At 38.3% G+C, this 25,175-nt stretch overlaps 2 protein-coding genes and 1 long non-coding RNA gene across 4 annotated transcripts; all 3 read right to left on the bottom strand.

Annotated features, from left to right (window-relative positions):
• Positions 1 to 5,553: 5,553 nt before the first annotated feature.
• On the bottom strand, positions 5,554 to 13,942 carry LOC102716964. The gene is made up of 13 exons (XM_040523181.1): positions 13,779 to 13,942; positions 10,984 to 11,263; positions 9,413 to 9,527; positions 8,991 to 9,131; positions 8,762 to 8,892; positions 8,410 to 8,658; positions 8,141 to 8,259; positions 6,776 to 6,819; positions 6,610 to 6,651; positions 6,385 to 6,513; positions 6,177 to 6,298; positions 5,816 to 6,091; positions 5,554 to 5,678 (listed from the first exon to the last, which is right to left on the bottom strand). Exons 1-10 carry the CDS (start codon positions 13,940 to 13,942, stop codon positions 6,503 to 6,505), a joined length of 1,296 nt encoding a protein of 431 aa, XP_040379115.1. The 3' UTR covers positions 5,554 to 5,678; positions 5,816 to 6,091; positions 6,177 to 6,298; positions 6,385 to 6,502.
• A 3,010-nt stretch (positions 13,943 to 16,952) lies between these two features.
• LOC107304093 lies at positions 16,953 to 18,671 on the bottom strand. Of its 2 annotated transcripts, none has more exons than XR_001550089.1 (4): positions 18,587 to 18,671; positions 18,434 to 18,518; positions 17,768 to 17,850; positions 16,953 to 17,221 (listed from the first exon to the last, which is right to left on the bottom strand). It is a non-coding gene; the product is annotated as an uncharacterized LOC107304093 (long non-coding RNA). The 2 variants fall into 2 exon arrangements; XR_001550088.1 differs by having other exon boundaries at positions 17,768 to 17,835.
• A 1,342-nt stretch (positions 18,672 to 20,013) lies between these two features.
• LOC102712351 lies at positions 20,014 to 23,750 on the bottom strand. The gene is made up of 5 exons (XM_006652153.3): positions 23,704 to 23,750; positions 22,476 to 22,839; positions 22,141 to 22,378; positions 21,984 to 22,060; positions 20,014 to 20,405 (listed from the first exon to the last, which is right to left on the bottom strand). Exons 2-4 carry the CDS (start codon positions 22,715 to 22,717, stop codon positions 21,998 to 22,000), a joined length of 543 nt encoding a protein of 180 aa, XP_006652216.1. The 5' UTR covers positions 22,718 to 22,839; positions 23,704 to 23,750; the 3' UTR covers positions 20,014 to 20,405; positions 21,984 to 21,997.
• Positions 23,751 to 25,175: the final 1,425 nt, after the last annotated feature.

Here is a 25,175-nt window from a genome sequence, read left to right as displayed (position 1 = left end):
CCATCACCTTCCAAATTTGTGCCGCCCCTGCCAGCCCGGGCGCCGGCGAGATCCCCGTCGCCTCCTCTAGGCCTCCCTCCAGCCACTGGCCCCCGACGCCTCCTCTAGGCCTCCCTCCAGCCACTGGCCCCCGACGCCAGCATCGGCCACCGACGCCGACAGCCCTAGCGATACCTTTAGATTCCTTCAGCCACCGGCCCCCCGGTGCCTCTCTACGTCCATTGGTTACTTTGAAAAGTTGATAGGTTGTTTTAGAAAAAATTTACATACTTATTTTGAGGTATTTTTATATTTTGGTAAATTTTCGATATCGTATTTGGTCCGCTCCATATTCGTTTCATTATCATTTTTGATATTTCCCGATTCTATTTTCGTATCCGGGTTTCCGTTTTCCAAAAAATATGAAAACAGAATTGGTAGAGGTGGTTTCCGTCTGTTTCCAAGTTGTTTTCATCCCTAGCCATATTCGAAAGCACAAAGAGAAATGTGCTATTTTGCAACTGTCAAATGTGAGTTTCATCTATTTTGTCATTTTGGATTTGGGTTTCGCTAAAATGCAATTATTAAACGAGGTAACTCTGTTGGTTTGCCATTTTCTCCATTTCTCACGATTTGAAAAGCTTTTTTTTGTTGTATGACTATTTTGCCCCCCGAGTTGCTCGCTGGCGGCGGTTACGATGACGCCAAGTCTGACATATGGTCCTGCGGTCCCTAGTGCCTCCAGTAGTGTGACCACGTCGCTCGCCGGCTCTTGTTTCACAAATCGCATTTCGATCGTGTGCGTTCTGGTTCACCCCGCGGACACGACGGGGCCCTACTCGAACAACGTCGACACCGAGCATGTCCATCGGCGTGCGGTGCGGGCCAGTGATGGGCATGGAATGTGTCTTGTGGAACCATGACATCTTGATGAACAACACATAGAGAATGGCATCGTAGGACTAGGGGTTAGCCTGGGCGCCGTCGTAACCACTACCAACGAGTACCTCGGGGGCAAAATAGTCATATAATGCATAAAAAAGAGAAAATCATTTTCAAATTACAAGGAATGGAGAAAATGGCAAGCCGGCAGAGTGACCTCGTTTGACAATGACATTGTGGCGAAACTCAAATCTGAAATGACAAAAAAGACCAAACCCATCTTTGATAATGGCGTAATAGCAAATTTCTCATGCACAAAACAAGCGAGAGGGGGTTAGGGGTTTGGGTATTTCGTAGACGGCCCCCTTGCTGCCCAGTAGAAGGACGTTTTAAGCCGGGGCATGTGGCGCCTACAAAATCACCCGAGATTCAAAAGGCGTGATTTTAGTGTCCTTCATCCACAAACATTTATAGAAAAAGTTGCATCTATTTCTCTCCGCTTTGTTGGGTTCGGCGAATTAGAATAGCAAAATTTTCTAATAGCAAAATTTCGCACGCAAGGTTGTGTTTTTAAGCAAGAAGCTTTGAAAACCCTTCGGATAGAACTTTGAAAAAATTTAAGTCACATAAAATAGTTCTGGTGTGCTCCTAGGTAAATAGAAAATAACAATAAAATAAAAATAGATGTGCTTTCTCTCTCCTCTCCATTAGATAGAGAAAGCCCTTTCAACCCTCTCCCTGATTGTTTTGGAGACAATCACATGCTTGGCCTTAAAATGCCAACTGTAAAAGCGGCAAATGGATGCCTACATAATTGATGATTTTGCGCTCACTAGCTGGACATTGGGAGTAGGGATGGAAATTTCCCCACGGGGGCAGGTCGGCATGCCTACGGGGACGTTAGAGGGGGCAATTTAGCCCCGCGGAGAGCCGGGGTCGAGCCTCGGTTTGAACTGAGGGACGAGGACAAGGGAGGATTTACCCCTACGGGTAACCCACGGGGCCTCCGGAAGCTATTTCAGACTTTAAAAAATGTTGTAACGTGAAGCCCCAAAGCCCACCTCTTAGGTAAAACCCTAACTTTTCAGCCTCCTCTCTCATCTCTCCCTCTTTACATGCACAGATAAGGCAGCTGGCGGCGGCAGAGATGCCAACCCCTGCCCTCGATGTGGCGAGTTTGGTGGCTGCGACCCACATGCCTGTGTGCCTCCGCCACCCGCACCGCCATCTCCGTCGCTCGCACCCCTCGGTAGTCCACACCATCATCTTCGCCGCCCGTGTCACCACCCTCTCTGTCACCCGCACGCCGCCGTCTTCTCTGGCTCCGGCCACTAGGTTAGCGTCTTCAACTTTTTTTAGGGCCACTGGGTCCCCGGTCGGGGCTGGGGATCTATCGCGGATGGGGGCGGGGAACGTTTTTTTCCTCAAAATAGTGTTCAAGGCCTGGGATGATTTTTAGGGGACATGGGCGAGAACGTTCTTGCCATCCCCGGCCCCGCCCTACGCCGTTGCCAACCCTAGTTAGGAGGCTAAATCCGTTGTTTTTCAGGACACCAATTCATCCTCCTCTAGGCTGTCTCCCTGGGACTTCAAATAGGAGAAGGGTAGATGAAACATGGACTGTCTGATTTGATGCAAATGGTTTTAGCCGTTGAATTTGTTCAATAAGTAAATCAAGTTTATACACTATAGGATAGGATAGATACACGACGCTTTTCCTGCCATCACCGGTTAAACAGCCCCCGAATCAGCCGTTTTCCACTACACCGTTCTAAGCACATAATTGAGAAAATGTACGTATTTCTACGCATTAAAATTCTAAGTTGCTTACGGACGGATGGAGTTCTTTGTTTGGGTGATTTTGGGTGAAAAAAAAGCCTATACATAATATTTTTCTTACAAAACTCTTAAAACGATGTTGTGTATGGTGTGTGAAAATCTGGATTCTCTGACTCTCATATCGGTGAATTAAGGGGTTGTTTAGTTTGCAAATTTTTTTTGCAAAAACATCACATCAAGTTTTTAACCACACATTCGAAGTATTAAACGTAGTCTAATTACAAAACAAATTTCAGATTCCGCCTAAAAACCACGAGACGAATCTTTTGAGTCTAATTAATCCGTCATTAGCCCATGTTGGTTACTGTAGCACTTATGGCTAATCATGCACTAATTAGTCTTAAAAAATTCGTCTCGTGATTTCTTACATAACTGTGCAATTAGTTTTTTAGTTTATCTATAATTAATGTTTTATTTAGATGTTCAAAGATTCGATGTATTGTTTTTGAGAAACTTTTTAGGAACTAAACAAGTCCTAAATGGCCAACAGCTTTGGTTGTAAGAGCATTATAAAAAAACTTCTAGTACGTGTAATAGCGTTCAATCTGTGTTATGTACTTTCGTCACTATTCAGAAGCCACGTACGTACGAACTAGGTACGTGGCTGGCCGGAGAAAAATGTCAGCCTAGAGTTTGCCAAGGATTTTGCATCAGTCCGGCCATCACACATGCACAACTAAAAACGCTGATATTTTTCGGTTTTTATGCACACGATTCTTGAATTTTTGATGATCCTCTCACGTCTCTAAATTTTTAGCTTTTTAGTTAATTTATTGTTTACCACAATAAATGTATTGAAGTAGTACCTTTTCCCCTCCAACCACTATAAATTAAAACATTTTTCCTACATTGCCCCGAACAACCGGCCTCTCTCATATAATGAGGGTTATTTGAATCATTTTTCTCACATTAATTTGTTAAAGATTCCTAAAAATGCACTTAATAAGCCAATATGCGACGGAGGGAGCAATGCACACCATCATTTAAGATGTTTTGATCATATTAGCTCACATTTACTCCTTGAATGCTACCAGCAAACACCATCATTCAGATGTTTTGATCACATCAGCTCACATGTACCCTTATATGGAGCTAGAATAATATTTTTTATGAATAACTAACAAACTTTAATTTTCACATGGTGCTGCCAAACCACTACCTTGAGATCTGCTGTGTTCTTGACTGCACTGATCATGTATCAACCTCCTCAAGGATGTTACACCGATCACCAAACCATGTCTCTAAGTTTATCCCCATTTCGGTGGAGATGACCGTACCATTCTACATTGGTGCATATTTTGGCTTGATATGTGCATGTCCTTCAGTTTAGGGTGCATGCCCTTTTGGCTTCTTTTGTGTGAGAGGAATGGTTCAAGATCCTTAAAATGAAGTGTTTGATTGGTGGTTTGGAATGGACCGGGTTAGAGCGGACTCACCTTGAGGTTGTTTGGTTTAGAGATGGATAAGATAAGTTGGACTTTAGAGAGAAATATCATCCAGATTCAACCGACCCCAAAAAAGATAGGTACAAACTCAACCCGCACGGACGGTGTGAGCAGCCATCAGGCAGCCCTCCCATAGGTGGTTTTTTATTATTTAACAATGTTTAGTTTGAGTATGCGTTTGACCGTTTATATTATCCAAAATTGTGTAAATTTATAAAATTATAAGTCATGTTTAAAAGTGTATTCAGTAATAAATCAAACCATAACAACATAATTAATAACTATGTAAACTTATTGAATAAGACAAATGATCAAATGTAAACCAAAAAATTAACTGTGTTAAATAAAAAATTGCAGAGGGTCCAATGCTCCGAAGAAGGGCCGCAAGGTTGGTTGGTATAGTTACTTGTATCAATCAGGAATTGACATAAATTACTCCAAAGCATGAGTCAAATTTACCACTCGATGGTACCATTCACATGCATGTATCAAGAAGGATGGGTCAGATTTAGTATGTATAAAGTCCAATACTTTCGGAATATGTAATATTCACATGCATGCACAAGTAAAAACAAGTAGGCCAGCCAAATACCAATTAATTACAACCCTGCCTCTCCACAGAACGCCTCACTTCAGAAGATGTGAACGATAATATCAATATCTAGCTGGATCGGGCACAGGCCATCTGTCATGAGCAATTTTGCAGAAAAGAAGACTTGTATCATTTGACAAAATTTTCACAAGCAATGCAAGAAAAAGATAGTATGAACCCAAACCTGTATGGGTCACCTCTGTCGATAGTCTTAGCAGCACTATGCCTACAGAAACATCGAATACAATTTTCATATACAAAACATTAAAACTACCTACAAAAACATCAGACAATAAAAACATAATAAAAATTTTAACCAAAATGATTTAGAAGCTTAATGGGGTCCAACACCACTGAACAAGCCACGACTATAACCGTCAGTACGTGCTCCAGTTAGCTAAATAATAAGATACTCTCTCCAGTCAAAAATTTCTAAAATTCTAAAATTTAGGATAAGATTTGGTTAAATTTCTAAAATTCTGTCAAATAAATTTGTGTTAAAATAAATTTATAAAATATAATAAGTTAATGATATTATGATGGTACTTTTCGAGAAGAATCTATATGTATCATTTGTCCTGGGTAATTAAACTAAGCCTTTAAGAAATTATGGATTTTTTGGAATTTAACAAGTCTGACTAAATCTTGTCCTAAACGACTAATATTTTTAACCAGAGAGAGTATATACAAGAGCAACATCAAAAAACCATGTGACAGACATTTGTCCAAACAATATTGAGCCTATGTAATGTTCAAATAGTTTCAGGAAGGTGCAAGATTCACAAGATTGTAGAAGACATACCTTTCTGAATCGAATTGCCTTAAGATCTCCTGGATTTGTTTCCTTGATAGGAATGGAGTTTCTTCTTTATCATAAAAATTCATGCCAATAAAATTCTGACGATTATCAATGAGAGGCCCTCCAATCCCAGCCTAACAAACTAAAACAAATAAAGTAAACACAAGGCAAGAGACACAGAAAAGATATTTTTAATACAAATAGTTCAACAGACTACTACTCATATTTCATTAGATAATTATTTTGCACGATATAAAAAGGGGCATCAGCACAAAACACCTTGGTGATTTTACATGTGGAGACCCCAAGGGCTTTGCAATCCAGTTTGCTTCGTCCATCAACCAACATCCCCTTTGTAGCCATTAACTTGCAACCTTCGAAGCAACATCCTACAGCCACTACATCAATGTCCGGGGCCAAATGAATAGCTTTCTTAAGTTCTATTGCGTAAGGACTGCGGAAACAGATCATGTCAACAACAGCAACATTATAACGTAAATCATAGTGCTTCAGGGTTGCCGCGACACAGCTTTTATTTTGAAGGCGCACTTCAATCTGCAATGACAAGATGAGAGTTAACAAGTATCATAAATGAATATAAATAAGGAGCAAAAAAAAGATTAAAAATACCAATACTAACCTTCAAGGTATCATCAATCTTGCTTTTGTTATCATAATTTCTAACTAGACTTGCTGAAGTCAGAATTCTTGCAGGGTAATGGTTTATAAATATGCCTGTGCAAGCAAAAAGCATTCCATCTTCTACATAGATAATAATTTAGTGATTAGTTATAAATCTGATAATAATATAAACACTAAAGTACAATTGCATATCGCAATATACTCACCATCAAATGATGCAAGCGCGACAACACATTCAGAGAAAGCTGAAGGAAGTTCTTTGCTGAGTTCACTCCAGATATCACCCTCAAATTTCTCTTCAAACGACTCGCGCCAAACATGGTCCTAGAACCCACCTGTTTAAATAAACATGATATAAAGGTCACTTGAATACAGCTCTCAAAACGGGCAACATATGGGGGTACACATGAAAACCGGGAGAAATTACGTACCACGTCTTGGACACGGGTCATAGAAGTTGTGGTTTTTTGCAACTGCACAGAAAAAATCGACGTCAGATGCAAAAGGTAAATAAACAAGTGAATATATGTAATCCCTAAGATGAATATGTAACAAATTAAATTAACTGTCCAGTATGGTAATCTCTTCTTATCTCACATTTGGGGGTTTTAGTACCATGGCCCCCTTTAGTACTGCCAGTCCTGCAAAGACCATACAAAACATCCCATGGTAAATCCACAGAAGGATGATATGTTGAAGATCAAACACAAAGTGAATCATGACATAGGGGTAAGATTACATATATTTCACAAGTGAAGATAATAGACAAAAATAACACCTAATATACAGGGTTAGTATTGTGGTTTGGGAGAAGAATTCAACACATTTTCACTTAGGAAGATGTATTAGCTTCAACAATTCAACAAGATTGGTAATCTAGTCTAGAATGCATGCCAACATGGCAGGTGGTAAGAGAACAGTTGTTAAGGTAAGTACCAGTATTTAATTGGGCTCTACAGACAAATAGTCACATACAAAACAAGTAGAAACACTATTAAGAGACAAATTCATACCAAAATAACTAGCTGTCCATTAGATGCATTTATAGATATGTCATAGTTTCGGTATTGATCAAAAGGTGCTGGGAACCTAGGGTATACATTAGTGCCATGTTCTTTTGCGGAACAGTTGTATCCAGGTAACCTAGCAGCCTTAAGAGCTCTGCATAATCATCGACATAATGGCTAGAAGGCTGTGCTTATTTCTTGGCATGGAGCTAAGTTAACACCTCGAGGTAGCAACTCATCTCTTCATGGATCAAAACAAGTGCTTAGTCTCTCTCTGTCAAATTGAGATTGTGTGGGTGTTCAGTGTACTGCTCATGTTCACGTTCTCAAAATCAGGCTTTCCTTGGAAATCAAGGCCATGGTGATCTAAACCCCGCTTATCCCCTAGGGCACTTGAGGCAAACCAGTAAGCCTGGGAAAGGGGTGCCATACACACACCTATATTAGTCAAGAATAGGAGCTTCTGTGGGCAGCAACCACAAGCAGTCAGCCAACTAGCCAACTGAAGCCCAATACAACCCAATGGCTCCTAAGCCCCAAGGACCTCCACAGCCTACAGACCTTCAATCGTGCATTCGCCCCTACGATCACATATGGAGCTCTGCCACCGACCCCCTCCAGTTGAGGGGAGGGAAGGATACAATGGTGATGGTGACAGAGCCAGCGAGCGTGCGGGAATTAGGAATGCATAGGATATTTGCGTAGCCTACAGGTTCCCCTAATTCAATTTCTTTCTTCTCTGTGCTCCCAACCCTTCACAGACCTAAGAACACTGATTAGGATAAACTCATGATACCTTAAAAGTCTAAATAAGTTCAAGTAAGAGTGGGACAAGTCTAAACAAGTTCAAATAAGAGCGGTGGGATGCAGGATATGACAGCGGGCAGACAAGCATGGATAAGCTAATCACACAAACAGATATTAAAAGTCCAGAAATACCAACATAATTCCAAACCGCTTCAAGCATTCAATAACTTTGTCCAGTGGTAGAAGTACAGCCATTTTGCCTCCATGACAGCTTATTCCAGCAATCCTCCCACATTTAGAACCAAGAACGGGACCTCCAAGAAATGCCTAACATGAAATTGAAGTGAAATATGAAGAAAGATATGCAGGACAAACAAAAGTAATCACAAGTGAAAAATATAGTTCAGTGCATATATGAAAGTAATGCAAATTAGTTATTTCCACCATGTGGAAAAGTAAAGAGGACCAACAGCTCACCATGTCAAGTTCATCACGTAGTCTGGAAATCTCCATCACACTTGTTGTTGTTAACATGCCTGAGTTGAAACATCGGCCCACAGCTACGGCCTTAATGTTGGACTCAGATTGCAACTGAGATCTGGAATCAATAGTTGCTGCGCGAAAAGGACGCAGACACTCAATGTTGACAACAGCAAGATCATGCTTCAAATCATAATGGTCCAACCATCCAATGACAACTAGATGATTTTGAAGGCGCACTTTAATCTGCAACAATTGATTAACCAACAAGAGGTGTATAAGATGATTACGTTTCCTACCATCAAAATAAGCAAGTAGAAGAAATACAGAGAAGTTAGCAATAACCAACCGTCAAGTTATCAAGTATCTTGCTTTCATCGACAGAAGATCTAATCAAACTTGCTGAAGTAAGAATACTTGTTGGATCATCATCTGACTCAGGTGGGATGAACATGCCTGTACAACTGAATAACATGGTACCTTCCACATATGATAATACTTTCAACCATCAGCTACTGTCAAATTAAGTAAGGATGTCGAAAATGAAAACCACATGGCATAGCATATACTGTAGTTACCAATGAATGAAGCAAGGGAGACAACACATTGATGGAGTATTACTCTAAACAAATACTGGTTGAGTTCACTTGAGGAACTATTACCAGATTTACTCCTGTTACCACTTCCGGCTTCAGATACAATATCCGAACAGATGGATCCTAGATAATGAAAGAAACGATGTACAATTAAACAATTGTGAGTGTTACACAGCAGTACACTGTAAATACTTGCAGCGAAAAAATAAAAAGAAGAGGAACTGGCATGCACAACGTGGTATTAACAGTGTAGCCGAAACCGACGGTACTGCCGCCGCGGAAACCATGATTATCGTGGCGAGAAACCATCAAAAACCACGGAAAAACCGCGATAATCGTATTTCGCCGGGCGGCGGTTTCGGAGGCCTCCGCGATAACACAAACCCTGGGTATTAGTGACTCACCTGGTATCAGGTCTCCTTTTTCACAACCATTTTGGTTTTCAATCGAGCATCGTGTGTCCTCGCCTGTTTGCTTGCGCTTGGTTGTAAGATGCTCTGGTGTCAACATCTTTCTTACCTGCAGAGTAGTACAGCAACAGTATTAAGTAATAGCTATTACTAACAAACCATTTTATTGTCCTATGTATTTCATGCCAAAACTATAGGTGGCAATTTACATTCCGTACCAAATATTCCAAAAATATTGTAATACCAAAAGTTGCAATCCCCATACCATGATTCTCATGGTTTTAATAGTTTTCCTTTTTACCTCAGTACTACTCGGAACTAACAAGAGCATTGCTTGGGACGTAGTAGTTCAGTTTTCTAACAGCAACAAACTAAAGTGCAATTTTCTAACAGTTTTCTTTTTACCTCAGTATTGTTCAGAAGATCACAATCTCATGAGAAACAGTAAATGCTTAGAGAAAGTGTCATGTCTTTTTTAGATAATTGAAGTGTCTGTCGCTCTATGTAAAGGGCATTTCTAAATTTCATGACTATAACAATTTGACACTTATTAGTGATGAGCCTATGGTTCCACTGGAAAGCTCCACAGGATGCCCCAGGTAAGAAAGCTCCATAAAATGTTCAATACCTCACAAAATCCATGTGCAAAGAAGTAGAAATAAATTTGGAAGGATAGTTTCTAGGACACTACAAGGAACTTAAACACAAATTTCTGCCATACAAGCAGAGTTTTGTTTCCTTTCACCATGACTAACAGTGGGAAGAGGATCCCACCTTCCACAAGGGCAGAAAGAACATAATATTGAAGCTGAAATTAAATCATTGCAGTAACTTTTAAAAAGAGGCTGACCAGAGGGCCATTTCATTATTTTGCTAGGAAGTAAAGGCATCGTTAAAACTTCGGTCAATGCCAGCAATTTGGTCGACGTTTAGTCTAGAACAAAAAAAGGGGTATACTTTCTGTATACGAATACTTTTTTTGAAACTTTCTGTATACGAATACTTAACTCCACAGTAGGAGTCGTACTTAAATATTACATCAAAAGCACACCTTCAGAAGCTGATTAGTGCAAATATGACATCTTGACACTTGATAGGCCCAAATTAAACTAAGTTGAATCTCTCCACTTGGTTAAGAACGATCTCCCTATTGGAGACAGAGATTTATATTCTAATGCCCCCATTCAAACCATCGTGTGTCCGGTCTACCTCTATGGCTCTAGCTAAACTAGCAACCTCTAATCTCCCATGGATTGGATTAACAATTAACTGAAGCAATCACCAAGAAACATCTAGCTAAAGCATGATGGTTAAGTCCCATACACACATGCATGTTACAGAGATATAATTAGAGGTTGAGCACTTGTTTAATCGCTGGATTAGGATAAGATTAACATATGTCCATAATGAGCACTGCATGTATGGTTAGATTCACTCCACAAAAACAAAAACAAAAAAACAGATCGACCGCAAACAGCAACGAGAGACCAGTCTTTCTTGCGTGACCGTTAGGGAAGCACTGATCCAAGAAACATGGAGGATGAGATCGGCGGCACATAATGTACCTGCTGATGGCGTTGTCGTCGGAGTTGGAGGGAGACCACGGCGCCGGTGGAGTTGTATAGAGAGGTGCCCTCGCCGGCGCCGGCGGACGTGGAAGGGGGCGGGGGGGCGCCGGCCGAAGTGGAGGACGGCGGCGACCGCCAACGGTTGAGGCGGTTCCTTGCGTTTTGCAGGCGGCGTTCCACTGGTGTGGTGATGATTTCTCTAGGGTTTGGGCTGTATTGGGCCGGGAACCCTATCTTTCCGGGCCTTGCTCCCTCGTGGTGGGCCGGGGAACGAGGCCTAACGATTTAAATGTGCCTAATGGATTGGTTTGTGTGTGTTTGATGGGATCTGGTCCGAAAAGGCGTAAACAGCTTTTTTTTTACTTTTTATGTGTAAAGCTTATTTGTTTATTTTATGTGTATACATTTATATGTATATATATAAGTCTCTAATCCTTTTACGTCTAAGGTGCAGAAATCTTCATAAATATTTTTGCTCTCATTTAATAGAAAATACACACTATATACATATAGTTGTATCATTCATACGAGTGACGTCTATATTTCCTGTTGGGTGAGAGCAGAAATATTTATGGAGCTATTTCTACAACTTAGACATAAAAGAAGCAGCTACATCTAGGAGTAGAATATATATATATATATATAAACACAAACAAATAAATAATACGTTATATAGTATAAAACAAAGAGAGTATCAATCATATTTAAATGTTATCTTATAAGCGAAAAGATGACTTTCAAGTCTCGTTTATTTACAGGCTCACCACCGCAGTGACAAGACTCTCCAGTCATTGTCGCAATAAGAAGACTGCAGGCGGTACATTTTACTAATAATAGTATAATGTAATCCATACTTTTGATTTATTTTCGTTCAACGATTATGATTAAACTATACTAACAAATCTGAAGGGATAATATTGTCCTTTTTATTGTGATCTTTATCGCAAAAAAATAAAATTATAAAATACTGCTGATCAAATAATTAACAAACTATAAAAATACCATTTTTCTACTGGTACTCAGGAGAGTTGCCATTAGATGGATGGGTCTGTGGCCCTTATATTCCAAGATCGAACCAAATGGGTTTCATATATTTTACATTATTTTTAACTTTTGTATAAAAGAGAAGATCTTTATGTTCAAAAGATTCTAACAATGTTGTACTGACGCTGTAGCACATCAAATTCATATCCACAGCCCGAATATTTAAAATTCACCAACGGATAAAAGTTCACGGACGTCATTAAAGTTCATATTAGTGCATGTACTCAACACACCCATGCACCATACTAGTGCACAAGGTCTCACAAACTACAAACAGTCGTACATCATATTAGTAGAACAGGATCTCACGAATTACCTAAATTACACAAATTTATTCGATACACATAACAACTACTGCCCTTACAGGGGTGCATCTTGTCCTCCTTTCGTTCGCTTCATAGAAGATCCGAGGGGAAAAAAAGAAACATATATATGAACTGGATGATCGATCATGACAACCTAGTTAAGTACCCCAAGGAAACATATATAATAATAATAATCATGGAATTGGAACGGAAAATCAATATATTGAGACGCACACGTTACTTAAATAGGAGATGAATTTAGATATGATCCATGCGTATCTAATTTATATGTGTTTGGGTTATTAGGTAATTAATTAACCCGGTTAAAATGCAACTCAAAACAATACTAATTAACCTACCTGCTTTTTGGTTAACATAACGTACCTGCTTGATGCCGTACGTGCGCTCGTGTACTTCATTCAAAAGCATCAGCAATCATTTCTAGTGCCTCATCAAACCCAGCATTGTTCTAACAAATTTTAAAAAGCACACGGTATAAACTGTCAGAGCCTAATTAAAGTGCAGATCAAAAATCAAATTAAGCAAAGCAAAGCAGCATGCATGCATGCTCAGCAAGGCAATATATATACGTGTTTTTTATTAAAAAAAAATTCAAATCTGTTCGAAGTCTTACGGGACTACTGCCTCCGTCCCAAAATAAACTAATTTTTCAATTTTTACTATAATTTTTGACTCTTTGTCTTATTAAAAAAAATTTACGATTGATATTTTTGTTTTTATTAGATGATAAATCATGGATGACTAATTTTTTTCTAATTTTCTAAAAATTTTTCAAATAAGACGGACGATCGAATGTTGGATACGAAAACCGAAAAATTAATTTTTTTTCCACAGTGTTGAAAACAGTAGTCACGGATGCGGCGACTTGGAGCATTCCCTCGCTCCGGATGTGCACCCCAATGACCCTACCGTCCTTGATGACAGGAGCTCCTTCTACCCCAGCTGCCGCTGTGTAATCACACCTGATGCAGTGGACGCCTCCCTCGAGCACTGCATCTCCTCTGCGAATCAACAGTAAAGCATATATATATATGTGGATGTAGCTAGCTCGATCAGATCAAATCCTTATATGTATATATATACATTCTACGGTAAACAGTGAAGAACTCGTAATAAAAATTATTAAGATCTTATACATGTCATAAGTTATATAATATTTTTATTTTTAACTAATAATATGATCAATATACACTAATACAACTAAATAAATATTAGAATTTTTTCGACAATAGTATATAAGATTTTCTTTGTATAGAAAAATTAGATGCTACTGTCGTGAGTGCGTGGGGGGTTCGTAGGTACACAATGTGGCCACGAAAAATGCCGGGGCGAAGAACGACGAGTCCCCTTTCCTTGGCGTAGAACGCAGGCACCTCGACGGCGCCGGCTGTGAGGTCGGCGTCGCCGTCGGCGGCGGCGAACTGCAGCGCGGCTGGGCAGGAGCGGTCGGGAACAAAGGCGAGCAGGGCCAGGTTGGCGGTTTCGTCGGCGTGCTGCACCCAGGCCTCGACCGTGCGGCCGCCGGCGCCGGCGAAGGCGACGGCGTAGGCGAACTCGCGGGCCGTGACGGCGTCCGCGGTCGTCATGGCCAGGCAGAGCCGGGGAGACGAGTAGCACACGAAGCCCGTGGCCACGACGTGTTGGTCCTGTACACGCGAACTACCGACGCCGCCGCCGCCATCGCTCGCTCGCTACCGATCGAAGCTAGTGCATTGTGCAGCCTTGGCAAGTACATGTACATGTAAAGACGGGTAGCAGCTAGCAAGCACTGCAAGCTGCAACAACTGTGGTAAATAGTACTACCTCCGTTTGGTATAGTAAGTTTTTTTAGTATTATATAAATTTATTTATAAATAAATATATATAATTTATATATATTTATTAGCATAAATATAGATAATACTGGAAAGACCAATGTAATGAAAGAGAGAGTTTCACTACAAGCCCCAGTATGCACGTACGCCTGCCGAACCGAGCTTTTACTACAGGAGCACAACGTGTTGGTCTGCATTGAATCATATCTATTAGCTTTTGTTGTTTTGTTTGGTGGCAAAGTTTTAATTGGTGATGTAACTTTTAATTTTGTTTATACTAGCATATTACCCATGCGTTACAACGTGATCTTATTAAAAAATTATTAGTATATTATTAAAGTAGAGTTAATAAGATGGTTTGATATATATGTCTAAGTTATTTTTTCTTTTGAAAAATAAGAGAGAGTTGGTGATGGGTAGGTGGCAGATTCATCACCACTAATACTTTTACAGTAGTATAGATAAACAACTTATATGATTCTTTAACAGCTATTTAACGGTACAAATAAGAAAATTGACTAATATAAACTTAAAAATTTACTTTATAAACAAGATGACAATATTTCATATAATTTGTTTTTAAAAACCGTTCAATAGTTTAAAAATATAAGCAAATCTAAGATGAGATATGAAATTTATTTTTTTATTCGCGTCCGAAAATCACTCTCAACATCCGGCCAAACAACGAAGATATGAAATTTGTTTGCTCTCAGCCGATCTCCCCGGCCCACGGGCAACTGATTCTCTGCAGGACTGTTTCTACATGAGCGCAGTACTTGTGGAGTAGCACTACAGATTATTTATTACTCCGCACTCCTATGTGGTTTTAAATATTTTCTTAGAGTTAGAGAAAGGTATTCTTATCTAAAGTCAAAATTTAGTAATTAACCCAAAACATTAGGTGCTACTTAGATCATTAATCACTAGGCTACATATCCTTTTACTATGATTTTCAGTATGTTTTTCTCATGCATCAAAACTTCCGAAAACATTACTCGGTAGTTGAAAATAAAGTAGTTGAACTAAATTAAAGCGATGAGAATTTGGTGCGGCTAATTTAGGTGCCTTTTTTAAAATATGAAACCAAACTTTGCCATGTCAAAGTATTGTCATTTCAAAATATATATTAAAGTGTATTGTTTGGTTTGCTACCAATATTTGACTGACTTACTCCCTCGTTTCACAATATAAGATGTTTGGTTGTTTTGCTTGCAATGTTTAATCATGTGTCTTATTTAAAAATGAAAATATCATTTATTTTGCTTGTGAATTACTTTATTATCAAAAGAACTTTAAGCACGACTTGCTATTTTTTATATTTGTAATAATATTTTGAATAAAACGAATGGTCAAACGTTGTAAAAAAAAGTTAAATATCTTATATTATGAAATATATGTTACCAAAATATTTGTGTTCACAGAGCTTGCATATGAATTTGCATTATCCATCTTATTAATAGTAGCACATCCATTTACCATTTCTCTCGGAAAGGAAGAGCTACTTCACCGAGTCTTTGCAAGCAACAATGCATCCTCTAAAATTAAAACGTCGCTGCCGTCTCGTTGCCTCAGGCCTTTGCATGGTGCATTGCATATGCCAAGATTCTTTAGGCCTTTTTGGGTACGTGGGGGGATTTCACATGCGTGAAATAATGCACTGTTTAGTTTCCAAAAACTTCTCTTAAAAATATCACATCGAATCTTTGAACACCTAAATAAAACATTAAATATACATGAGCACTAAAACTAATTACACAGTTATAGGAAACATGATTAGCCATAAGTGCTACAGTAACCAACATATGCTAATGACAAATTAATTAGGCTCAAAAAATTCGTCTCGCGGTTTCTAGGCAGAATCTAAAATTTGCTTTGTAATTAGACTATGTTTAATATTTTAAATGTATGACCATACGTGTTGACGTGATATTCCTCCCAAAAATTTTTGCTAACTAAAAGTGGCCAGGCAATGGGGGAATGGGTTGATCCCGGTTTGACCACCAAATCCCCTCCGTGGAATTGATCCCTGGGTGGAATTGATCCCGTTGCTGTAATCAATCGGTGGAATTGATTCCCTTGACGGAAACTGATCACGCTGCTGCAGTGACTTGTTTGATTAGCTCACGGTTTAGACTAGCGCTATGTTAGCATGTGTCAACAGCTTACACGGTCAGGGAGCACAATTCAAATTTGAACAAAAAGCTATTTCAACCGTTTTGAAATAATAAAAAAGAAAAAATAGTATGATATGATTTTTTTTAAAAAAATAAGATAAGCAAAAATGAGAACCAAGAAAATCTGCACAAGCACAACCATCTTGAAACAACAATACACACATTATTATGTAACTGCAGTGAGATAAAATAATAATAAAATTATTGCTAGTTCCAAAGCTTACGCGGAAAGCATATGGACAAAAGGATATAAAAGCAACAACCAGAAACAGAAAACAACAATTTTGCATGTGAATCATTCGATCACTGCAAGAACTAGTACTACTGATTTAGCATGAAAGCATATGCCAGAAATTATGTAAGCATACTGCATCCGTTTATATATTTGACTTTTTTTTATTGCAACGTTTAACCATTCGTTTTATCTAAAAATTTAGTATAAATATAAAAAATGACAAGCTGTGCTTAGAGTCCTTTTGATAATAAAGTAAACCACAAGCAAAATAAATAATATTTCCATAATTTTTTAAATAAGACGAATAGTCAAACACTATAAGAAAAAACTAAATATCTTACGTTATAAAACCGATGGAGTATTTAACAAAGTTCAGGCAACAATATTGTATTACCACAAGTTTATAGAGTAAACAAGCCATTGCAGTGCCCCATTCATAGCTATGAAATATCGTTAAACTAAGTAAAATCTGCATCTTGATGCTTAATTATTAACTATCATAGGTAAAGTATCCATTGTCTCAACGTAATGCCCTTACAAACTGCCACAACCTCAAGTTAACTTAGGAGTAGTATTTAACTGGTCTGGCTATCTTAGGAGTAGTATGTAATGATCAATTGGCCTTCTGTAATAAAAATGTACCTGCACGTACAATAGTTCATAGTGAGAACAAATGCCAAATTACTTGACAAAATATTGATTACAAGCAATTTTGCCAACCAATCATCATAGCAATGAGCATTTGGAAAATGATAATTTCAACTTTCCATTTTGTCCAACAGTGATTCTTAGATGGTTTGTATTGTCATACACAAATTGTTCAGATAATAATCATATGGAGTGACCTAATAACAGTCACTTGTTGTGTAATATTTGTCAGCTTTACCTATGGTGTTGTAAGAAAATTTAACCTAGACAAAATTAGTGTAATGAGAAACAAAATCAAAATTGACTACACCTAGAGGCCATCATTCAGAAGGCAGTAGCTACTAGATACTACTGATTACTGGAACTTATTAGCTAAGCAACTATACTGTGAACAATTCTAGCCTACCTAATACTGTTTGTGTTTACACATGTAGTAGCTCTAATAAAAAATAAATCACACAAGGATTACTAAGTAATAAATGAAGATGAATATTATTTTTTATTGACAATAGCATGACATCTTAGTGGCGAAATTAGTACCTGATATTTGCCATGATGCTGTTGACGGTGTGACTGCTCAAGAATCCACCCTAATCAGTTTCAAGAACCTAAGCAAGAAGTGCCTCAATTCATAAAAAAGATATTTAGTAAGAATGTCAAAGAAGCGACGAAAATCAGCTACAATTATAATTGTTTTTTTAATTTTAGCAACGATTATAATGTTCAATTAGCTAAGAACCATGCATTAGTGACTAGTAGAAAAAGGCAACGCTGACCAAAAGAGTTCATAAGAACTAAACACCAAAGTGCTGTACTGTTGTAATGTGTAGCACTAGACCAAAATCTCCTTAAAATATCATATAACTAATACCAAGAAGCATCTTAAATCCTACTACGAAAATCTACATACCAGTTAATCAAATAATAGTTCTATGACCTGAAATTTTGAAGTACAGGTCCTAGGTACCAGATAATTTTCTGTACATGTACCCTATAAGTACACACAATCAGCAAAAGCATAGCCCAGTAAAATATTTGTTATAAGATATTCTTCATTTCACGAAGAATTGAATGCGGTAATAAATTATAATTTTCGCATCCCAGAAGAAGCTCTCAGCAACATGGTTAACTAGATATCACCGTGTTTAAAAAGTGAATAATCCAATTCTGGAGGTTGGTCGGCAAGAATTTGCCTGATGAAAAAACCTCTCTGCATCTTCTTCTTCTTCTTCTTCTACCTATCGACCCAATCATCTTATATTCCTCCTCTTCTTCCAATTCTCAACTGGATCTGAGAAAAAAAAAAAGGTCAAACTCAAAGAGGAGGGGAGAACTAACCAAAAAGGGGAGGGAACTGACGGTTTTCCTGCTCGCTCCACCGAGGAAGGAGGTCTCTTGCCACAAGCGATTATCCTGCTTGCTTCGTGGAGGACATATGGGCCGCAACAGAATTTTGTTCCAGGTCAGGATATCCCATGGGGATAGAGGCTCAATCCCACCCAGGCCGCGATCGGCCTGCCCACTAAGTTAACTCGTTTTCTAGCGCGCGTTTCCCGAACCATTAAATGATGTACCTTTTTTAAAATTTTCTATATAAAAGTTGTTTTAAAAAACATATTAATTTATTTTTATATTTTTTTTAATAATTAATAATTAATTAATTATGTACTAATCTATTACTCCGTTTTTCGTTCAGGGGTAAGTTAACGCGGCCCCAGTCCCCTTCTAAACGAACAAGCCCAAACATATTAATTTATAAATAAAACTTTTATATATGTTTTATTAGTGATTTAAAAGCTAAGACTGAAAAAAATAAACAACGGCAAAAAACATCAAAATCAACTTTAATGTTAAAGTTGAATATACAAATTTTAACTTATAGGCATAAGCATGAGCGGAAAAAAAATAAGGGGTTAGTTTTGATCACCCTAATTATTTTGGTCTACACTACCGTGGTATTGCTTAGCTGTCACGGGCCGAAAGACAAATATGTCACGCATATGTAAGATCGTAGCCATGATTAATATTTTGTGATGAATAATTGTCTTATAAATTAATTTATTAATATAAATTGGTTTAAAAATATTTATAGTGTTGGTATGAGTACATGTAACTAATGTGCGTTAGATCATGATATCTATGGATGCACTATATGTGCAAGTGACTTAAGGGTTTACCGTGAGCTCTGTAAGTCGAATCATACCGACTGCCTGAATGTATAATAAGCGTGTGTTCGCTTGCGCTCTTTCCCCGCGAACACGTTTGATCAAACTATAGGCACTATTCCTAGAATTTTGGATTTCTAGTCCATTATGCTCCATTCGTTTGTATGTTTTCAGTTTGGAAAATTTTGTTACAAGACATCATTGTTTTGCGAAACTAGCTGGGGGACACCACAGTAGTGAAGTTTTGAGAAAAAAACAATACCAAAAGTTAAAAAAATTAACCATAGAACACCGTCTTCTTTTTTCGTTATACTACCCAATGCTTTGCTACTGATTTTATAATATGTTATTAATTTTTTTAATATAAAATAGTTATCTTAATTTGAATTTATATGTAGATATCAATATATATTTAACTGGTTTTAATATCAAGAGATTTGATGGCTAAATTGTACACTGTTTATTGATACTGTAGCATGTGTCCTGTTTGTTGGTACTGTAGCGATCGCCCGTGCGCGTTGTCTTCAGATCAATTGATCCAAAGTCACCGCACCGTAGCTCTCTAACTTTTCAGTGGAAAGTTAGAGAATCCGCTCCGCATCTGTAGAGGTGGGCGTTCGCTTTCTCTGTTTATCGGCCTGATTTATTCTTTTTAGGAGAAATTCAGTTTTGAAGATATGCCAACCGCATTTGTCTAAGAAAACAAAACTGAGCCGACTAAATCGGACAAAAGTTCTGCAATTAGCTACACCTTAATGGGGTAATCTCTTCTAAGCCAAATATTTCACTTGGATGTGAACAACTCTGACCACATCAACAATCCAAGTTACCGTGCACCAGCTCTCAAAAAGGTAAACGTTGCACAGTAAATTTCAAGCCTGTAATGACTGCTATACTCCTGTACAAAATCAGGGTGAAGAGCAACTGTCTGCTGATTAGTGAAATGAAACAGAACCAGCATCCTTCTGCCCGTGTGAAATCCAAAAGCAAGTGCCCAAAATTATGTCCATGGCCTGAATATTAGACAAAACAGAAAACATTTGGACAATGTATGGATATAAGTTACTGTAACTTGTTCTCGAAGGTGGCAATGATCACAACACATGTCCTCATAACTGAACACTAACAAGAAAAACTACCAGACAAATTAGATGGTCATCTCAAGTGACTAACCATCCAGCAAGAAAAATGTATATAAAAAGCTCTGCAAATATTAAAATGTACATTATGAAATACTAATGAGTTTCATCCACTAACTTTACCTAAACTAGAATTAAACAGCTCATCCATTTGTTTTTTCAACTAACAAATAGGCTGCTAGACAAGGCATAAAAGATAACAACAAAGAAACTACAAGATCTAAGATACAATTGCTAAAATTATTTTCATGAGATGATATTTTCACTATCCACAGTGAATGAAACAAAACACAACCATAATGAATATCAGCCTCATCTTTTCGCTTTTGCTTATAAGCCAAAATTTAATTTTAAAACTTAAATTTGGAGTTAAGTTTGGGGATTTTTCATCATAGTTTATTTTTCAGCCTTTGCTTTTAGATCACTAAGAACATGTATATATAATTTTATTCATAAATTATTTTTCGTTTGCAAATATGATGTTTCACTTTTTCTTTAAAAATGCCAAACTATGAAGGCCTATGTATGGTTCAACAATCAAACATGGTATGTGCCATTGTACAAGCAAACTCAAATCACAATCAGTTCAGCAAAAACAGTTTAAAATCAAGATTACGACAGATAGATTGTGCAGCCGTGAAGGGTTCTGGTAAAAAGAAAACCCACTTAACTAGAAAAAAAATTGAGGATATAATTGGATTGTTTGCATTAATGAGGGTGATTGTTGAAAAAACCAAACATATTTGCAAACGAAAAATAATTTGTTAATAAAACTTTTATGTATGTACCTTAGCGATCTAAAAGTCAAAACTGAAAAATAAACTTTGGTGAAAAAACCCCAAAATAAACTCTAAATTTAATCTAAATTTAAGGTTGAATGTTCAAATTTTGGCTTATAAGCATAAGCAGAAGTAAAAAGATAGGGTGATTGACATCTCATTTCCTTACTTGGTAGGCAGGAAGGAAAAGTAGTGACAGCTTAGATTCTGGAGGGAATAGAGATCTTATAGATGCATTTGTACAACTTCGCAGATCAATTAGGCTTCCAACTTTCAAGTCAGTGTTTCATGAAAGAAAATTGCAGCTTAAACCCACACAATTTGCAAAACCACAGAAGGCACAAGGTAGTATAGTATTCGTGTTTTGTACATGTTTCATGTTAGGAAAAGCAATAAATATGGGTTGGTTGTTCATATTAATTTTGTTCAATTTAAATATATTAACCTGCAGCAATAAATATGATTAAAGTATCCTAAATTACAGCTATCTCTATGCAAAAGAGAAATTTATACAAATTTGCAAGGAAAATACCACTCTTAGATATCATTCATTTTCATGCACAATGATAAGGTGCTTGTTTTAAATTATACGCTATAAAATAGCTAACATTTTCAATTTTTCATGCAACAGTATTCGTTCTATATACACACAGTAAAGAAAGCATAATTTTACCTTCTGTCAGCATCCTATTGCCAGTCAAATATAGATTCTAGGTAAAGTTCGTGCTCTACATAAGGCTGGATAATATCCTGCATAATCAAACAGTACACTGAGAAAAAAAAATGATACGGCATGAGTTACGGCCATAATAAACACCCCACCAGTTTACCTCCCACTGCTTCTCTCCCATCCATTTGGGCAGAGTGTGCTGGAAGTCATCTCCTCTCATTCCAAACCGCATGCCAGCAGAGGTAGTAGGATGATGAGTGACATACCCGGCCCATTTTCCTTCCATGTTGAAGACAGATGAACCAAGAACATCATGAATCCTCAGAGGCAGCGTGAATGAAAAAAGATTCGTGTTTACCATCTTCAGATATTCATTCATACACGTGCTACGCTGTGAACTACACACGAAATAAGACAGTCAGGAGAAATTTTCAAAACAAAAGCTAATATGACAATCAAAATGAACTTAATGAAAAAAACAGTTGCTTAACGTACATTATCTGGCTAACAAAAGTCCTATGCATGTGGGATTTCTTCACCACCTTAGGCACTATGGTAAGCACGATCTCACCCTCTGCTTCTCCAAGTTTGCCCGGCGTTGATTCTGTCCATTCGCCACTCGTGACAGTGACAAAAAGTATGTGCAAGTCCCCACGACTGAGCCTACCGTCGTCGTTTCTCCAGGTACATCCTGTAGTCCCATCAAAGAAGGAAACATAGAATGTTCCAGTATCCATCTTGTCCGCAAAGCACGAAGGCACCACAATGTTGGTAACATGTGGGCTTTTGTGGATAACCAGCCCAGCGCAGACTTGGTTTGCTCGTACACATCCTCGAAGACTTCACTGTCTCCTACCACCTAAACTTCCGAAAAAAAATCAACACAAACGTTTGATTAAGTTCTTTTGTTAACGAAAATAGCAATTATCAACTGGTTTCCCAATGTGAAATTTACTCCCAGAAAACGACATCTGATAATGCATAGGGTCTGTTTAGGGAGTTTTAGATTCTGAGAAGTAGCTGCTTGGTAGTCAGCTTTCGATAATCTGGAAAAACTCTTAAACCCAGCTTCTCCCGATTCTGGATTCTTAGTTTATTTTTCAAAATCTGTAACTATAGATTCTCAGAAGTTGTGAACCGTTTGAGGCAGCTTCTAACAAAAGCAGCTTATAAGAAAAGCGGCAGCTAGGAAAAGCTCCCCTAAACATGTCTATAGAATGCAATGCCTCCCTCCTGGTTTCCTATGAGGTATGAGCAACAGCCCGAAACTGTATATTTCACCCCGAAATTAAGCGGAAAATTATCGAGGGGAGACTGATTCAGCGGAAAATTACCGAAACTGATCAAGCGGAAACTGTATATTTCACCCAAAATTAAGCGGAAAATTATCGAGGGGAGACTGATTCAGCGGAAAATTACCGAAACTGATCAAGCGGAAACTGTACGCGCAAAATTAAGCGGAAAATTATCGAGGGGAAACTGATTCAGCGGAAAATTACCGAAACTGATCAAGCGGAAACTGTATATTTCACCCAAAATTAAGCGGAAAATTATCGAGGGGGAACTGATTCAGCGGAAAATTACCGAAACTGATCAAGAGGAAACTGTATATTTGACCCCGAAACAATGGGAAGCGGCATTCTATTACTATCATCAACTGGATAAACCCAAAATTATCGAGGGGATGGGGTTGCGCGACGGAGAAAAGAGTAGATTATTTTACCAATGGCATTTCTCGGAGTGGTTGCTGGGAAGCGGCGGTCGGCGGTGGTAGAGCAACCGCGCGGGGAGGCGCCGGCCGCGCTCGGGAGGGAGGGAGGAAGCGAGCTGGGAGGAGTACCGCGTCGTCGTCGTCGCCGGCGGAGGGGAAGGGGGGTTATACCGGCGGCCTTAAACTCGGCCCGTCCGCTTCGGGCCGTCAGCCCACGGCCCACGCCCAAGGCCGTCGGCCCAATTGCGGGGCCCATTCAAGTCACGGTTGTTCGATTCTCTCTCGCAAAACAAAAAGGTGACGCTTGCTCCACTGTGCAACTTCCATTGCTACCGTCTTTATTACTGCTGCTCCGTTTAATGATTTGTCAGTATTAGATACTATGATAATTAATTTAATGTGTCAAATTATTAAATTTACCACGGTATTATGTGACAAATAGCGGTCATCGACACTACCGAAATGGACATTGTGCACTAGCATCATCGGCTCCTAACGAAATTGATTTCGCAGTTGCAACTGTTTATAAGCCAAAAATTTGAATTTTAGAACTTAATTTTGCACTTGATTTTGTGGTTTTTTTATTATGGTTTATTTTACACATTTTGTTTTTGAGTCGCTATGGACATATATATAAAAGTTTTAAATATAAATTAGTTTTCGTTTGCAGAAACACGTTTTCGTTTTTCCTCTAATAAGCGAAACGATAAGAGTCATCATCTCTTATATGAGATGAGATCATTTAATGTACCGTTCACTGACATGTGGATATAGAGTGGATGGGCCTTATGTGTAGTACTATATAGGATATTAACCCCTTATGTTAGGTCCAGCGATGGTTGTAGGAGTATATTCACCCGCACTCGGACAAGCATATGTACTAATAGTATGTTTGTTAATCTATGATGCAATAGAACAAAGGACTTGTTTGTATGAAAACCTTAAGCCAGAATGCTTCAGGGGCTCATCTGTAATATAAGAATTTTCTGTCATTAGTTTGTAATGAAACCGGAGGGTTGTAGAAAGATGCTCCAAGGGCTTTTCTGTAAGGCAAATATTACCTCCAGGGATTCATCTATTAGTCTATTAAACAAAAACTAGACCGCCAGGGACCTGTGTGAAACTTTTTAAGAAATACAAACTTAGACCATTTCTCGATTGGTGCGTGTCATCTAGCTAAGGAGAAACCAAAATCTTATCTATATCATCCCAATTTGATTGAAAGTCTCGAAGAACGAACCAGTGCATCGGCATGCCGGTTTATAAGCAAGTGCTCACCTTCCTGCGCAAGTCATATGGTCCTAAACTATTGGCAATTTAGTGATTATATGGGATCATTTATTTGAGATAATTGTGTCATCACTGTTGCACACATTATGCAAATGCTGAAGCTAATTATAACTTGAAAAAAAAAATGAAACAACCATGGCATTATATTCTTCTGTTTAACGGGGCCACACATCGGTATTCAGCAACATAATTAT

This window comes from Oryza brachyantha, chromosome 4 (assembly GCF_000231095.2).
Source record: "Oryza brachyantha chromosome 4, ObraRS2, whole genome shotgun sequence".
Classification (NCBI taxonomy): domain Eukaryota; kingdom Viridiplantae; phylum Streptophyta; class Magnoliopsida; order Poales; family Poaceae; genus Oryza; species Oryza brachyantha.
This window is presented reverse-complemented; position numbering and strand designations above follow the sequence as displayed.

Coding starts and splice junctions, on each gene's coding strand:
- LOC102712351 (XM_006652153.3), bottom strand. CDS start 22,717: ATGGATACTGGAACATTCTATGTTTCCTTCTTTGATGGGACTACAGGA. Junction 22,379..22,475: donor ACTTTTGTTAGCCAGATAAT/GTACGTTAAGCA, acceptor TTTCGTGTGTAG/TTCACAGCGTAGCACGTGTA. Junction 22,061..22,140: donor TGGGAGAGAAGCAGTGGGAG/GTAAACTGGTGG, acceptor TTGATTATGCAG/GATATTATCCAGCCTTATGT.
- LOC102716964 (XM_040523181.1), bottom strand. CDS start 13,942: ATGACGACCGCGGACGCCGTCACGGCCCGCGAGTTCGCCTACGCCGTC. Junction 8,893..8,990: donor CTCCCTTGCTTCATTCATTG/GTAACTACAGTA, acceptor CATATGTGGAAG/GTACCATGTTATTCAGTTGT. Junction 8,260..8,409: donor TACGTGATGAACTTGACATG/GTGAGCTGTTGG, acceptor ATTTCATGTTAG/GCATTTCTTGGAGGTCCCGT.